General features: G+C 40.1%; 1 protein-coding gene across 1 annotated transcript; it reads left to right on the top strand.

The window, feature by feature from the left end:
* Positions 1 to 1,122: 1,122 nt before the first annotated feature.
* LOC114147035 (major facilitator superfamily domain-containing protein 12) lies at positions 1,123 to 12,978 on the top strand. The gene is made up of 11 exons (XM_028021565.1): positions 1,123 to 1,931; positions 4,145 to 4,264; positions 7,495 to 7,705; positions 7,782 to 7,899; positions 9,631 to 9,846; positions 9,925 to 10,017; positions 10,096 to 10,188; positions 10,651 to 10,821; positions 10,947 to 11,041; positions 11,811 to 11,941; positions 12,013 to 12,978. The coding sequence occupies exons 1-11, from the start codon at positions 1,784 to 1,786 to the stop codon at positions 12,054 to 12,056; spliced, it is 1,440 nt and encodes a 479-aa protein (XP_027877366.1). The 5' UTR covers positions 1,123 to 1,783; the 3' UTR covers positions 12,057 to 12,978.
* The last annotated feature ends 2,221 nt before the right edge of the window (positions 12,979 to 15,199 follow it).

Consider the following 15,199-nt stretch of genomic DNA (forward strand, 5'->3'; position numbering starts at 1 on the left):
GTGCCACAGGTACAAAAACGCTGGAATGAAATGGCTTCATTACCTCCTCCTTGTATAGATCATTTCTCCAGAGCCTTAATGACCTAATTATTGTGTTCAGGTGATGCAGCAGAGACACATCTAAAAGTTGCAGGACAGTGGCCCTCCAGGACTGGAGTTTGACACCTGTTCTTATGGTAGAGGTTTCCTCAAGATATCTCTCATCTTTCCAACACTAGTTTTGTCTCAGAATAGTTACTGGTTTTTGCATACCTCAAAATGTAGCCTGACAGCATGCTTAGTGTCTTACTAGGTAGTTGCAGAGTGAGTGAGACAGTTAGGGCGGTGGTGGTGGTTCAAACTCACAACCCAGCAGATACAGAACAGACCCTTACTTCCTGAGCCACTGCCACCCCAAACTTCACTAAACAATGGGCAAAGTGTTAATTTCTAGAAATACAAAGTGCAACTAATGATTTAAAAATGGGTTGTATGATAAAATGAAACCTACCTAAGCTTAATTTTCCTCCAAATACTGTTTTGACCGAATGGTTATCTAAATATCAGCCTGAATAAGCAAGAATGTCTCAAGATGGCAGAAAAAGGGAGATTTCTACAAAATGGTATAACTACCATAACTTTGTAAAATCTAAATTTGGAAATTTTATCAAATATTTCAGATATTGTCTCATTTGAGTGAACTTCTCAGTATAGTCTAATCTCCATCATTGAAGCCATAGAGAAGCAACAGATGAATCTTATAAGAATTTGTTCAAAAATAATCTACCTATTAATCTTTTAAGCTTTTCTTATATGTTTTTTTCTTAAACAAGAAGGTCATAAAATCTTAAAACCTCAAATGTGAAAGTTAATTTAAGAACAAGGAAAAGATGAGTAGATGTGGCTTGATTTCTGCTTTGTTTTAACTGCTATTAAAACTCAGTTTTAATCGCTATTTAATTTAAAAAGAAAAAAAGATTTTGGCAATTAATTTAGGAAGGTGACTATATGCGACATAGTCACATAATTGCTTTATTTAACAAAATTGCGGAAGGGATTGGAAAGAGGAAGTTCCACCCGCTAGTTTCTTGTTATTGGCTGAGAGGAGCAACGTGGTTGTCCTATTGGTTCGTTGTAATATGTGCGTCATAGTTACCGGCGACCTGCATTGTTTACGTCTACGTTAAAGCCAGGTGAGGGTTAGCGCTGGGACCAGCTTCGGAGCTGTCATGTGCTTTCATTTTTGTGAAATGTCAAGAACAGAAGACAGTGGAGCAGTTTCTGTCTGGTTGGAAGATAAACGCCTGGTGTGAGTTTAGTTAGCTAAGATGTTCTGTTGTTGACGTATCGTCATAACTCGTCGCTCGTGTTTCATAAATATTTAGCTGGTGGAACTTGTTTAAAGTAGTAATGTAAGACATCTGCGATGGGGAAAGCCGTCCTTCGTCCGCTGGTGTTTTGTTTCGGTTTGTGTCCCTTCTGGGATGCTCTTCCTGGCTTTACAGCTCCTCGCTGACTGTCAGCTGATTCAAAGCGGAAAGAACAATATAAGCTGATGGAATAATCTTTGCGCTCTCCCTCGTGCTGGGACAACACGTTGGTTGGTAAACGAATGTAGCCTACATGTTTATTTGTCTTTAAGAACATAGTTATTGAAAAAGAATAGGGAACCAATCCCTTTTTTGAGGGTGTTGGGGGCTCAGAGATGTCCGTCTAGTCTGCTTGAATGATTTGAAGCCATTTCAGCTGCTCAACTTGATGAAAGCGCGTGCGGAGTTCCTCCTTTTAGCCCTCACGAGCCAGCATGTCGGACACAGAGAGGTCTCTGGCCGCTGTCACAAAGCTCAGCTATGCTGCGGGACACTTTCTCAACGACCTGTGCGCTTCCATGTGGTTCACATACTTACTGGTGTTCTACCACTCAGTGCTGGGATTCCAGAACACGGATGCAGGTGAGTCAGTCTGTCTGAAGCGATGCGTAATATCGTTTTATTCTCCACTTCTAGGTAAAGGACTATTCAGAATTACATGCAGCTACAGTTAAAAAGTAGAAAAAAAATCAAAATGCTGAGCTACGTGAATCTAATCTGTTACTGGTGGTGAAACCGTGTGATCCGTGGAACTTGCACTGTATTTGTACCACCTCAACATTTGTGTTTTATTTCTAGCCTTTAGCCCTGTTACATTGGGTCCATATTGACATCCACATTATCTAGAGTGGGCCAGCATGTGAATATTCTACTCTGATAAGAGTTTTTAAAGCATCTGTCTGTAAACGTTCAAAATAGTTTATAGACAAGTAAACTACTTAGAGCTTACTTGGGGTTCAAATGTTCCAGATGAACTCCTCTGGAACATCTGGAGATTACTGTGGACAGAAATCAGAATGTGAGTGGCTTTGGGGGATCTGGACAGTGTTTGTTCAGATCTGTTTCAAATGTAACAAAATTGGTGTACATCTTGAGAACCTTGTATTTTGCCAAATCAAACTTAACCTGAACTTATTCTACACTGAAGAATAAGTTCAGTTCTTTACTTAGAACCCAGTAAAAGTTAACGTTTGACTATATTATTTTTTTGAATTTGGTTAATATTTGAGTTTGCACAAAGCTTCACAGGTCCAAAACTGAGTAATAATGAAGCTGTCAAATTATAAATTAGCCTGATCACATTTCACTTGCCGAAGTATCTTAACTTTAATCAGATTCTTACTTTCATTTAAAACAACAACAACAGAAGAATGGTCCCTGAGGCTGTGTGTGGGAAATCAAAATGAACAGCTTGATTTCAGCTGTTCATTTTGAGCATTTTGAACTAGTTTCCAGTGAATGCACCTCTAACCTCCCTGACTGCCATTGATTTTTGCTCATCTGGTTGGTTTGTTTTAGGGTGATTGGCTCCAGATGCTGTTCAGTGTTTCATCTATCATTTGAGACACACAATGTTCTAAACACCCTTTATAACTAATCTAATGGTCAGGTCTTTACATTGCACAGTCTTTCTGAAAGGTAATTTGCCCTTTTGGAGATTTCTTCTGTTGATGACTATTTTCCTACATTTAATTGTCAGATCACCACATATCCAGAGTTGTGTTTGTTTGTCTCAGAGGCTATTTGAAAGTGGATGTTCCACATAATATTTTCAGTAATTAAGGGGGAAATGTAACCAAATCAACTTGACCCTATATAAAAAGAAAATATAGGGTAGCCTTCATAAGTCAACATAGCAAAGTTCCAATGAGTGCAAAACAAAAAAAGGACCCTTCTCTTACCAAAATTTTGGGTAATTTGAACTTTAGAAGGCCTAAAAAGAACTTATAGTTTTTGTACTTAAAAAGGCAGACTTTTTAGATTGAGAAAATCTAAAAAGATGATAAAGATGGCTAGTTCTGTTCTGTTGTGGGAAAATCTGGAGATTATTGTGGACAGAAATCAAGAAAATTATGGACAACCTCATCAGATTGCTGTACAAGTGTCTTCATTTAGACTCTACTTCTGAAATACTGACTGCTACAGAAGAACCTTCCCTCCCACAGCCATAAGCATTTTCAACAACTCTTGGGAGAAACTCTTGTAAAATGTGTTAATCCTTTTGGGATTAATGCATTATTTTTCAGTTGAACTTAATTATTTTGTGGACTGATGAAACATAAAATGTAGCACTCTACGGAAAAAAACCTTAAGTCCAGAGACGCCATATTTGGCGAATACATTGCTGCTAAGGATGGTGTGACCAGGTTACTGAAGCAGTTACTTTTTCACAAAGTACCCAGTTGGTTTGGATTGCTTGTTGCCCCTAATAAATAAAATAATCATTTTTTTTAAGTAAACATTTTGTAATTACTCAGGTTATCTTTGATATTGCCATTTGTTTGATGTAAAGCATTTATTTGGGACCTAGAAAGTAAAACAGGTCAGGTGGCAAATCATTTTCTGACATTCTCATGTAGTTATTTCTTTGAATTTAAAGAGATATACAATTTATATCCAAAAGTAGCTGCAAGGCTGTCACATAGACTCTCTTTTCTTTCATAATGACTATTTATAGTGAAAGTAAATTTAATTCCAATTACATATGATCAAGTTCACCACCATTAATATCTGTTCTGTTTAATCCAGTCAGTATTATAGAATTGCTAATCTGTAACCATTTGTTTGTGCTGCAGGTATCTTGTTGCTGGTTGGTCAGATAGCTGATGCCATCTGTACACCCCTGGTTGGCTATGAGTCAGACCAAACCTCTGGTTGTGGAAACTATGGCAAGCGGAAGACCTGGCATTTGGTTGGTGAGTTTGTTAGTACAGTTGGACGGAGAGAATGCATCACACCGCAGTCTCATGTTACCGCAGCACATGGTTTAGAAATGATTTACCTTCCTTTAGGAATCATGAAGGTTTATTCATTTGCTCATGAGTCATGTTGTAAACTCAGAAGTTTCCAGTTCAAGGTATAAAAACAGTTTTTATAGTTTCTTGGTTTTAAATTCTTTGGGCCTTTTGTTTTTCAGATAAACACTAGAATTACTTAGTTTCTTGGTGTTTATTTATATCATGTAGTATTACTGGCATGTGAATAATTCATAAGAGTCTAGTAGCTCATCACATGTAGTGTATGTAAATGGGCTCATTCTATTTTTCTGTAATTAATACACAGATATTTAAAAGATAAGGATGGGTATTTTGGAAATGTTAGCTTAGAATCCTACTTAGAGTATGCTCCAGCTGGGACACCCAGTGGTTGAACTCAACACTTTGTGCCAGCTCAGCTGACATTGTGCTTTACAAGGTCCTTTAATGACATCTGCTCAGGGGAACATGGTGTGATCCATAGGGTGTTAAGAGTACAGTTGACTTGACAGGAGCAAACCATCTTGCGACACCTGCAAGCACCAGAATGTCCCAAATGGTTTCCAGGTTTAGATCTAATCTGCACCTGTGGAGGACCAATAGTAACTCTAGGACTTGTGTATAAAAGAGTGCACAAGAGTGCTTTCACACTAAAAATCTGCAAGAGATCATCATGAGAAAAATGTTGGGGTCGATGCTCCTTGGGCTAAATAATTGAATGGAGTCGGGTTTCAGTGTATTTAGGTGAGTTTTGGCACTTTGTAGTCTATTGTCCAAAGCACGAAGTTTGCATGGCTACCGTACGATTTCACGTTTGCGTATGTCTACGCAAACTTTCATGACGCGTTCATTTTTATACTTCCAACTTGTGCATAAAGTTTTACGCCACAAATTTTTTGTTTGTACACACACTTTATACATGAGGCCTTTGGTGCTCGCTGTGGTTAACTTGGCTTTCTAATGTGTTTCTTAGATCTGTAGCTCAAGCTAATTAAGTAGTTGATTTCTGTACTTTGATCCCTTCATTTTACTTTTGTTGGAAGCAGTTGAGAGTGGATACATTGCCATCCTTAAATACCTGCATGAGATGAGGATGTTTTGATTTGTCTTCTTGAGGATGTTTGTTTTGTGCACATGTGCATTTTTGAAACCATGGTTGAAATTCAGAAATACATGATTAATCCCAAAGGGAAGTTAAATGTTGTCTTAACTCCTATTATGTTCTTCAGAGAGTTGTTGTAGATGCTGATGACTGTGGGCAGGAAGGATCTCAAATGGCGAGTTTGAAGAAGCCTCTGATTTGCTCACACTGTTGTTGTATGTCAATGTGATGAAGAGGATGCTCAGGGTTGTTAGGAAGTTTCTTCAGTTTATGAAGAATCAGCCTTTGCACAATAATCTCCAGATATCCCCAAGTGGCCAGATAGCTAAATGTCCCCAGAACAGAACCAGCCTTTTTTTATCAGCTTTTTAGCCTTTTTAAGCCCCTTTGACTTATAAAAGCACTGTTTCAAAGTCAGATGGCATGTAAGAGGTTGGCTGTATATTTCTGAAACTTGTTACCAGCTGAGTGAGCACACACTGAAAACCAAAGTTTCACTTCTGAAAAGTCTTTGCTCCATCTACCTTGCTTTGTCCTGACTCCGCTAATAATAGACTGGCTTTTTGCTCACAAGGTTTTGGATCAATTTTCAGGTAACCGTGTACACTGGACCAGCTGGTATTGGTAATGACCAATACCAAAATGCCAAAACAAGTCAATTTCTTAATTATATCTCTTATCATGCTTCGTTGGAACATGAACCTATCATTGCTATTAACTTCCAGGCAGTAAAAAGCCTGGCATTAGTTCACATTTAACAAGATTTGTCTGGAGATTTCTTTTTTTATCTTCAAAAAGTAGAAAATTACAAGTTTAAGAAAAAATATAGAAAACATTTGAGACATAAATCAGAATTTGTAGAACGATAATTTATATCATTGTGGAGCAATAAGAGTTTTGTTTTGTAACCACAAAGAGTCGAGAGCCTTCAAAACAAGAACAATTTGTCTTACATGCCTGGGTGAGTACAAGAGGAAGTATCACAAATAATCACACAGAATGCTTTTAGCTTTTTTATTCTCTTGTGTGAAGCAAACTGGAAAGTTGAATGTAATAAATCACAAATGCTACATTAAATGAGCCATAATGAGCATTAGTGAAGATTCTCATTTTATTTGCAACTGTTGTTGTTGTTACCTAAAGCAGAAATGTGTTCAAAGTAGTAGCAACATTACAGAAAGTAACATAAAATAGTTCTAGTAATGTAGTAGAGTAATAGAAAACCTGACAGGCTTCAGACATGTCATGAAAGCACACACCAGTAAAGGAGCAATATCTTTGTCACAGACCAACATAATTCATGTTATGGAGTGATTGGCCCAATCCCCAGCTTTTAATTCAATTAAAACCTTGCAAGATGGTGTCACGTTGATGCACTGTTTCTAAGGGAAAGCTAAGACATGCAGAGGAAATGCAGAACGCAGTCAAACTGTCCTGGAATGAAACACCCACTCCACTCTGCTACAGGGCCAAGATGGCCGTTCGAGTTCAAGATCCTCACTTGAGTCGCAAAAAGGAAAGACTTCAGACTCGACTTAGACTTGTGGCATAAAGACTCAAGACTTGACTTGGCCTCTTGAGACTTGAGTCTGAACAGTTTTTATCCTGTGTAATAAAGACTGACATAAAGCTGGAATTTCAGCTGATGAACTGGATCATTAGCCTGTAACATTGCTGGGTTATGGGATATTAATGACTCATAACAATCTGTTCATGTTAGCTGTAGCTTCATAGTAATGAGCAGATGAATGTTTCTCTAAATGAGTGCTGTATTAAATGACTTTGAATCATTCAGTAAACAAGATGAATGTGAATTATCCCCAAACATTCTCTCTCTGTTGAGCAAGCTGCAACATTAATCCATGGTCACTTCTGGCTGAAAATGTAAAAATAAAGCATGTTGTGTTCTGTTCATTCAGAACTTGACTCTCCTTTTCAAACACATGGCTATTATTATGAATAGCCATCTATATTTTATTTTCAAAAAAAGAAAAGTGTGATGGTTCTATTTGTCTAGATGCTCTCCAGACATTTTTCAGAAGCCTCTTTTCATCCTGTTTATGTTCAGGCACGCTGAGTGTGGTGGTGTCCTTTGCCTTCGTCTTCAACCAGTGCCTGGGCTGTGACCCTAACACTCCTCAGTGGGCCAGCCTGATCTACTTTGCCCCATTCATCATCATCTTCCAGTTTGGCTGGGCCGCCACGCAGATCTCCCACCTGTCTCTCATCCCAGAGCTGGTCACCTGTGAGCATGCTAAAGTGGAGCTCACTGCATACAGGTAGGGGATCGGCTCCAAAGCAATGGGCAGGCTGATGGACAGGTCCTGAGTTAGTACTCTCCCTGTGTTTGTTCAGGTATGCATTCACTGTCATAGCCAACATCACAGTGTATGCCCTTGCTTACCTGCTGTTCCACGGTCAGGCTGGAGAGGATGAAGACTCTCTTGGACCAGCAGACACTAACGTCTTCAGGGTGAGGACATGGATGGAGGATTTTTCTGATATTTAACTGCTGTCTGTGGGATACTGGCAATAATTTCATGGGAAATTATATGAACTGATGGAGATGTTAGGTAAATGTCACTTTGCCTTTTTTTAGAAAGTGATAACTCTTTAAGTGGCTGACCCAGGAGGAAATATTTAGTGCCCTTTTCTTATCCTTGAACCTCTAAAAACTTCACACTGTGCAGTGGATGCTTGATCTTTCAAGTTTTTATTTAAAAATTTTTTATTTATTTATTTATTTTTTTAGAAGTAATCTGAAAAGTGTGGCATGCATTTTTTAAATTCAATCTGGAGTCAGTTTTAAACAGAACAATCTTCCACTGCAATTACAGTTGAGTCTTCAAGGGAAGACTTATAGAGACTTGGGCTGGACAATATGGCTGAAAAAATTATTAAAATATAATCGTTTCATATCGGCTGACATTGATAATTATTTAGTTTTTTTTTACTGAAATATCTGAAATGCTGCCAAACTGGTGGCTTGACCTTTCTCGATTTTTTGTTTGTTTGTTTTTTTTGTTTTTTCACTCTATGCCATTGCTTTTATTTTGAAGCAATTCTGAAGAACAGTGGCAAACCGTGAAACTGCTGCTGCATATGTTACTCAACAAGTTGTTGCTAGGTAACCATAAAGAGTGAGTGAATTGATGTTACCCACCTAGATGGCGGTGAGAGTTTGAGGAGCTAAAGCCCTTCCTCTGCCTCCATCTTCCAGAATGCTGTGTGGTTCTGGATTGGAGTTCAGTGAATATTCTCTACATTGAATATTTTATCAGATGTATTATCTGTTGATAATGATCATGTTTCTCACAATATATATTGATTTATTGTCCTGCCCTACTATAGACTGAGGTTTTGTTGTTTGTTTTTTTTTGCTAAATTAGTTAAGTTGAGTGAGACTGGATTAAATATTTGTGTAACATCACTTTTCTCATCTGAAGTTCAGTCTGGGCTTTCTCTAAACCAGGGGAGTCAAACTCCAGTCCTCAAGGGACCCTAACCCTGTCCTGCAACTTTTAGATGTGTCTCTGCTGCACCACCTGAACACAATAATTAGGTCATTAAGACTCTGGAGAAACGATCTACACAAGGAGGAGGTAATGAAGCCATTTCATTCCAGCGTTTAGTAGCTGTGGCTCATCTAAAACCTGCTGGACAGTGGCCCTCGAGGCCTGGAGTTGCCCACTGCTGGTTTAGAGCGTTCTGCAGAGGCTTTGATTAAACCAGAGGTGCCCAGACTCAGTCCTGGAGGGCCGGCATCCTGCATGTTTTAGTCTCTCCCTGGTTTAACGCACCTGGATCAAATGATGGCTCGTTAGAGGCCTAAGAAGAACATTGACCTGCTGAAAAGGTTGTTGGTACCAGGGAGAGAACTAAAACGTGCAGGATGCCGGCCCTCCAGGACCCACTTTGGACACCCCTGCTTTGATTAAACCGTTTGTGTGTGGAGCTTCGTCCCAAACATGCAGTCAGAGCTGCAGTCACAGTGGGACGTGTCCTGCTGCCCCAGACAGGTTTCCTTCCAGGGTTCTGCTGTTTTTGGCTCCACCCATCTTCCCTGTCAGACAATCAAAGCCTGGGATTTTGTTTTAGAATAGATCATTTCCAGCATCTTGGCTGAATCCTTTAGTCTGTGACTTAGTGTGAATTGAACCAACAAGTAAACAAGTCTGTAATATAATGCTGTACTTGAACCCAGAACCTGTCATTGATTGTGTTGGGGATCGGCGCTCTCTTCGCTGCTTTCTTCCACCTGGGAACCACAGAGAGCCCCAATCACAAAGCCAGCAGGGACTCTGGAGGAGAGGAGGAAGAGGAAGCTGAAGGGGAGCGAAGGCCGCTGCTACCTTCTTCCACTGTTTCTTTATCCCTTCTGCAGTGGAAATGTTGGCTCCAGCAGCCTTCCTTCTACCAGGTGAGCATCTCCACTGGTACCAGAGCAAACGCAGCGTGTTGGAGAGCAGCTTGACAGCAGAGCATTGTGTGTGTGCAGGTGGCCTTACTCTACATGTCCACCAGGTTAATCGTCAATCTGTCCCAGACCTACATCTCCATGTATCTCATAAACACTCTTGGCCTGCCCAAGGTAAAACTCACTTATTATGTCGCTCATATATTTGGTTTTCATTCCCATAATTCACTTTTTATACTGCTTTTCAAACAGAAATATATCGCTACAATCCCGTTAGTGATGTATCTGAGCGGCTTCCTGTCCTCCTTCATCATGAAGCCTGTCAGTAAACGCATTGGAAAAAGTGTAAGCAGAGCCTTCCACATGTTGGAATACACATTTCTTTAGTGCTTGATGCTCTGAAATATTTTAGTGTGGCAAAAAGACAAACAGATTTGAATATCTTACAAAAATAAGCTGAGTTGAGTTAAAATCATTCTAACCCAGCCAGGCAGTATGTGAGTGATGCTGTGCTGGAATTAGAGTAAGTCAGGTAATTCTGTTTGACTGTTCCATCTCAGATGGGGATGAATAGTTTTGGTTAAATAAATCCACCCTGTATTTGGAGTTACATTCCCAGATGAAGCTCAGACCAGACAGGCTTGTTTTGTTGTTGTTGGCCTCATCAGATTAGACAGGCCTTAAAAAAGTAACAGGAACTGAATCTGACTTTTTTTTTTGTTACTGCATTCCTAAAATAAGGAAGTGAGAAACATGAAGCACTGAGTGTGGAATCTCACCTGATTATCTCTTCTTCTGTTTGTTTAGCTCACTTACTTTGTGGGCCTCCTGCTGATCATGGCCTTCTCTTACTGGGTGCTGCTGGACAACAAGATGGGTCAGCAGATCTACGGGGCTGCGGTGCTGCTGGGGGCCGGATCGGCCACCATCCTGGTCATATCCCTATCCATGACTGCTGAGCTGATCGCAGATCAGACGGTAAGTCCTCCAGGCTCCTGTTCTGGAGGAAGAGAGTAGACAAGAGGAAGGGAGCTGAAGGACAGTAGAGTGACCTCTTTGTTACGTACAGCAGCCAGTTCTGATTTGTGTCTCCACCTCTGCAGCAAAGCGGAGCGTTTGTGTACGGTGCCATGAGCTTCACCGATAAACTGGGCAATGGAGTCGCAGTCATGATGATTCAAGCTATGCACCCCTGCCAGTTAGTACACACATACACACATACACAAAATGATGCAAAGGTTCAAATGGATAATAGTGACTGCATGTCATGTTTCAGCAGGAACTACTTTTTTAATGTACTTTCAATTTGGTTGTTTTTATCGATCCTTTGTGAACCTGAATATCTCTGACACCAAAAACCCACCATTTACTCTGAAAGGTTAGACACCGTGATGACCTTGTTCTCCTGTCTAATTGGGTCAAAAATCCTCCATGATTAAAAAAAGTGTTTGCTGCTTTCAGATTTCTTCTGATTTCTGTGAAATGTCTCAGATCACCAAACAGATTTAGTTTTTTCTGGAACGTTCCCATGGAGGACATTTTGTCCACTCACCTCTTGCCTGAACTGAATCAACTGAGACTCTTGCAGTAGTTTTTCTTGACTGGACGCTTCTTTTGCGTCATATTTGATATAACTTACATTTATATAACAACTGAAGGTATCATTTTAAAGCACTTTATTGTGCTTTAAAATGATACTCTGTGGCTGGAAAACATATAATACTGCCTCTTTAAATGTGACAGAATAAATCTGTAGGTTTGTTTCCATTTCCCCCTTATTTGTGTGTGTGAAATACATGCTAGTCTTCTTTTTGGATGACTGCACCCTATACCAACCTTTAAATGCATACAGGAAGTGTGTTACTATGATCAGCCCATATTTATTCTTGTATAGTCAGACCATGCCAGGGTTCTTGAGTCTCTAATGCTTTACTTGTCCAACGGTCTCTGTCCTGTCTGTCCATCAGCACGGTGGTGTGCTGCCCAGCCTGTGTGTGGTTTTATCACTACATCATGGTCATAGTGACGGGGGGCGTGGCTGTCGTTGCAGCGTTGGCGCTCTGCTCCATCCTCATCTGGCCAATCAGGATCAGAGCACGTGAGTGAAGCTGATGACACACCAGCATGTTCATGTGAGCTTAGCTTTAGTCTTTCTTCTTCTGCTCCCAGGTGGCCTGCAAGTCGTCTCTGATGGTTCCACCTCAGTTAACTAAGAGCCGGACTGGGCCGCCTTCACCTTACTGGGAACTCCGGCCTTAGATGGACAGCAGGGACACTCACAGTTGTTTCTGAGATTAGCTTCAAGTTTTTTGCTGGAATGTCTGGGAAATCCCATCTTAAATAAGACTAAATATTCCTTATCCTCTACAGTAGGCTGACACTTAGTTGCCATCATTTTCTAGAAATGTTGGGTGCATGAGATAAAATTATTATATGGGTTTAAATCATTGTGTTGTAGAGATGAGGTCTTCCTTTGAGTGAAAGCAAACACAGCAGACTATATGGTCAGATAAACAGGAGTCCAGCTTGACCCTGTTTTACATTTTAAACACTAAAAAAGTATGACAAAGGGAACATTTAAAACACCAGACTGGTGGGTAAACAGGAGCGGATCCTGACACCACGCTACGCCCCAACAGGACTGAGCTGAAGGAGTTCATCATTCATCTTGTAGCGAAGCCACCTGCTGTAATTCCTGTTATTTTTTGTGTGTATTTGTTTTATGCAGGGGAAAGAAAAATGTGGATGTTTAAAAAAATATTTAAATCAGTTTGTGTTATACCAAAAACAAAATCCTCTAATGATCAAACTGAACCTCAAAAATCTTTGTAAAATGAAACAAAACTTGAATAGTGGAACTGCACCTGACTTTGAAATACTTAAAAGGGATCAATGTCTATTAATGGTATGTATTAATGGAATAATGAGGGGAATCTCATTGGTGGAGCAGCACATCTCAACTACGTCTGACTGGGAACAGTGGGAAGAGCTGTTGACCAAACTCTGAACCAAAGCTGAGCTCTGACTACATCTAAACTATTACCTGGTCTGCTTCACCTCTGTAAAAAATATTTAATTGATGAAGGGATTATTGTAAAGGAGCTGAAACAATAAAACCTGTTTGTGTGAGTATTAGCTCTATTGTGTTTTACTGACTTCAGGACGGGTCTGACATTTTCATCTTGGGTAGATGTCTGCTGTGAGAGACATAATCTAAAACAAAATCCAGAAATCACAATGCATGATTTTTTAATTATTTGTATGCTACTGTCACAAATAAGTATTTGAACATTTGTGAAAATCAATGTTAATATTTGGTACAATAGCCTTTGTCTGCAATTACAGAGGTCAATCATTTCCTGTAGTTTTCTCTAGGTTTGCACTGCAGCAGGGATTTTGGCCCATTCCTCCACACAGATCTTCTCTAGATCCACCAGGTTTCCACCAGGTTTCTGGGCTGTTGCTGAGAAACAGAGTTTGAGCGACTTCAAAGATTTTCTACAGGGTTTAGAGCTGGAGACTGGTGAGGCCAGTCCAGAACCTGGCTGTGTGCTTCAGGTCATTGTCATGTTGGAAGATCTACAGTGCTCTTAACTGAGGGGAAGGAGGCTGTTCCCCAAAATCTCACATTAAATGGCCCCAGTCATTTATTGTGCGTTACAGTGCAGTTGTCCTGTCCCATGTGTGGAAAATGGGACAATAATAATTTTCACTCGCTGTGTTTGGAAGACACACAAGACACACAAACTAGGTTTGGAAGACTCGAGACTCCAATTAATCGCTATTCAAGATCGCGATGCATCCAGAAATGAAAGAGAGCAACAGAGCTGCATCAATCTCTCCTTCTGACTGGGTACTGATGTTTCGGTCTCGATGTTTGGAGTCTTCCAAACTCGAAAAAGTGAAAAATTTCACTTTTTGGTGAAATTAAAACCAAAAAGTTCTATTTTGGTCTCATCTGACCACATAACTTTTTCTCATGACTCCTCTGGATCATCCAAATGGCCATGGGCAAACTTTAAGATGGGCCTGGACATATGCTGATTTAAGCAGGGGAACCTTCTGTGTCATGCATGATTTTAAACCAGGGGGCCCAAAGTGGGTCCTGGAGGGCCCGGCATCCTGCATGTTTTAGTCTCTCCCTGGTTTAACGCACCGGGATCAAATGATGGCTCATTAGAGGCCTAAGAAGAACATTGACCTGCTGAAAAGGTTGTTAGTACCACCAGGGTAGTGCAGGACCTCCAGGACCCACTTTGGGCCCCCCTGTTTTAAACCATGACGTTTTAGTGCATTATAAACAGTAACCTTGGAAACACTGGTGCCAGCTCTCTTCAGGTCATTGGCCAACTCCTCCTGTGTAGTTGGGCTGATTCTTCACCTTTCTTAGGATCATTGATACACAACAAGGTGAGATTTTGGATGGAGCCCCAGTCTGAGGGAGATTGACAGTCATTTTTAGCTTCTTCCATTTTTTTTATAATTGCTGCACCAGTTGATCTTTTTTCACAAAGCTGCTTGGCAATTGTAGACCATGTGGAGGTCTATGATTTGTCTCCAGTGTCTTTGGAAAGGTCTTTGCCATGTTAGTAGTTGGAGTCTTACTGATTGTGTGCAGCATAAAAGAATCTTTATGCAGCTATCGACCTCAAACAGGTGCTTCTAATTTAGAATAATAAGTAGAACGCAGGTGGACTAACGAGTCTTTAAGGCTAGAATTGTTGCTGATTGGCAGGTGTTCAAATACTTATTTGCAGCAGTAACACACAAATAACCTATTAAAAAAATCATACATTGTGATTTACTCAAATTTTTTTTAGATTATGTCTCTCACAGTGGACATGCACCTAAAATGTAAATTTCAGACACCTCCATGATTTCTAGGTGGGAGAACTTGCAAAGTCGCAGGGTGTTCAAATACTTATTTTCCTCACTGTACAACAAAATGGCAGGAAAAGAAACAAGGTGTTCCAAAGGTCTAGTCAAAGTCCAAACTTTAGTCTGGTTGAATCACAAGAGTTGTGAAGAAACTGACCACAACCTCTTTGAACTGTTACTTCAAGTTCTTGTGGCTGAATTTTGTAATAACTTCCAAGTTATTTAGTCAGAAAGTGGAAATGAGTCTCATTGCACTGAAAAGTGTTCTCATTTCTACCATGATTATTAATGAACCATCAGGCACATGTGTGTTTTTCAGTTCAATCAACACACCCTTATGTGAGCAGAAATCCTGCTATATGGCTAATAAGACCGTTAAGATGTTCTTAATCTGTCACATGTTGGGAAAACCTCCCACCTAGTGCAGCTGGAAGGAAAAGGCAAGATCAGCGGAACATGAGGTTTATTGTTCCCCAAT

Source organism: Xiphophorus couchianus, chromosome 6 (genome assembly GCF_001444195.1).
Source record: "Xiphophorus couchianus chromosome 6, X_couchianus-1.0, whole genome shotgun sequence".
NCBI classification, from domain to species: domain Eukaryota; kingdom Metazoa; phylum Chordata; class Actinopteri; order Cyprinodontiformes; family Poeciliidae; genus Xiphophorus; species Xiphophorus couchianus.

Excerpts from the sequence above, each read along its gene's own strand:
- LOC114147035 (XM_028021565.1), top strand. The coding sequence starts at position 1,784 with ATGTCGGACACAGAGAGGTCTCTGGCCGCTGTCACAAAGCTCAGCTAT. Across the intron at positions 9,847-9,924 it reads AGCAGCCTTCCTTCTACCAG|GTGGCCTTACTCTACATGTC; the intron begins GTGAGCATCTCC and ends GTGTGTGTGCAG. Across the intron at positions 10,822-10,946 it reads AGCTGATCGCAGATCAGACG|CAAAGCGGAGCGTTTGTGTA; the intron begins GTAAGTCCTCCA and ends CCACCTCTGCAG.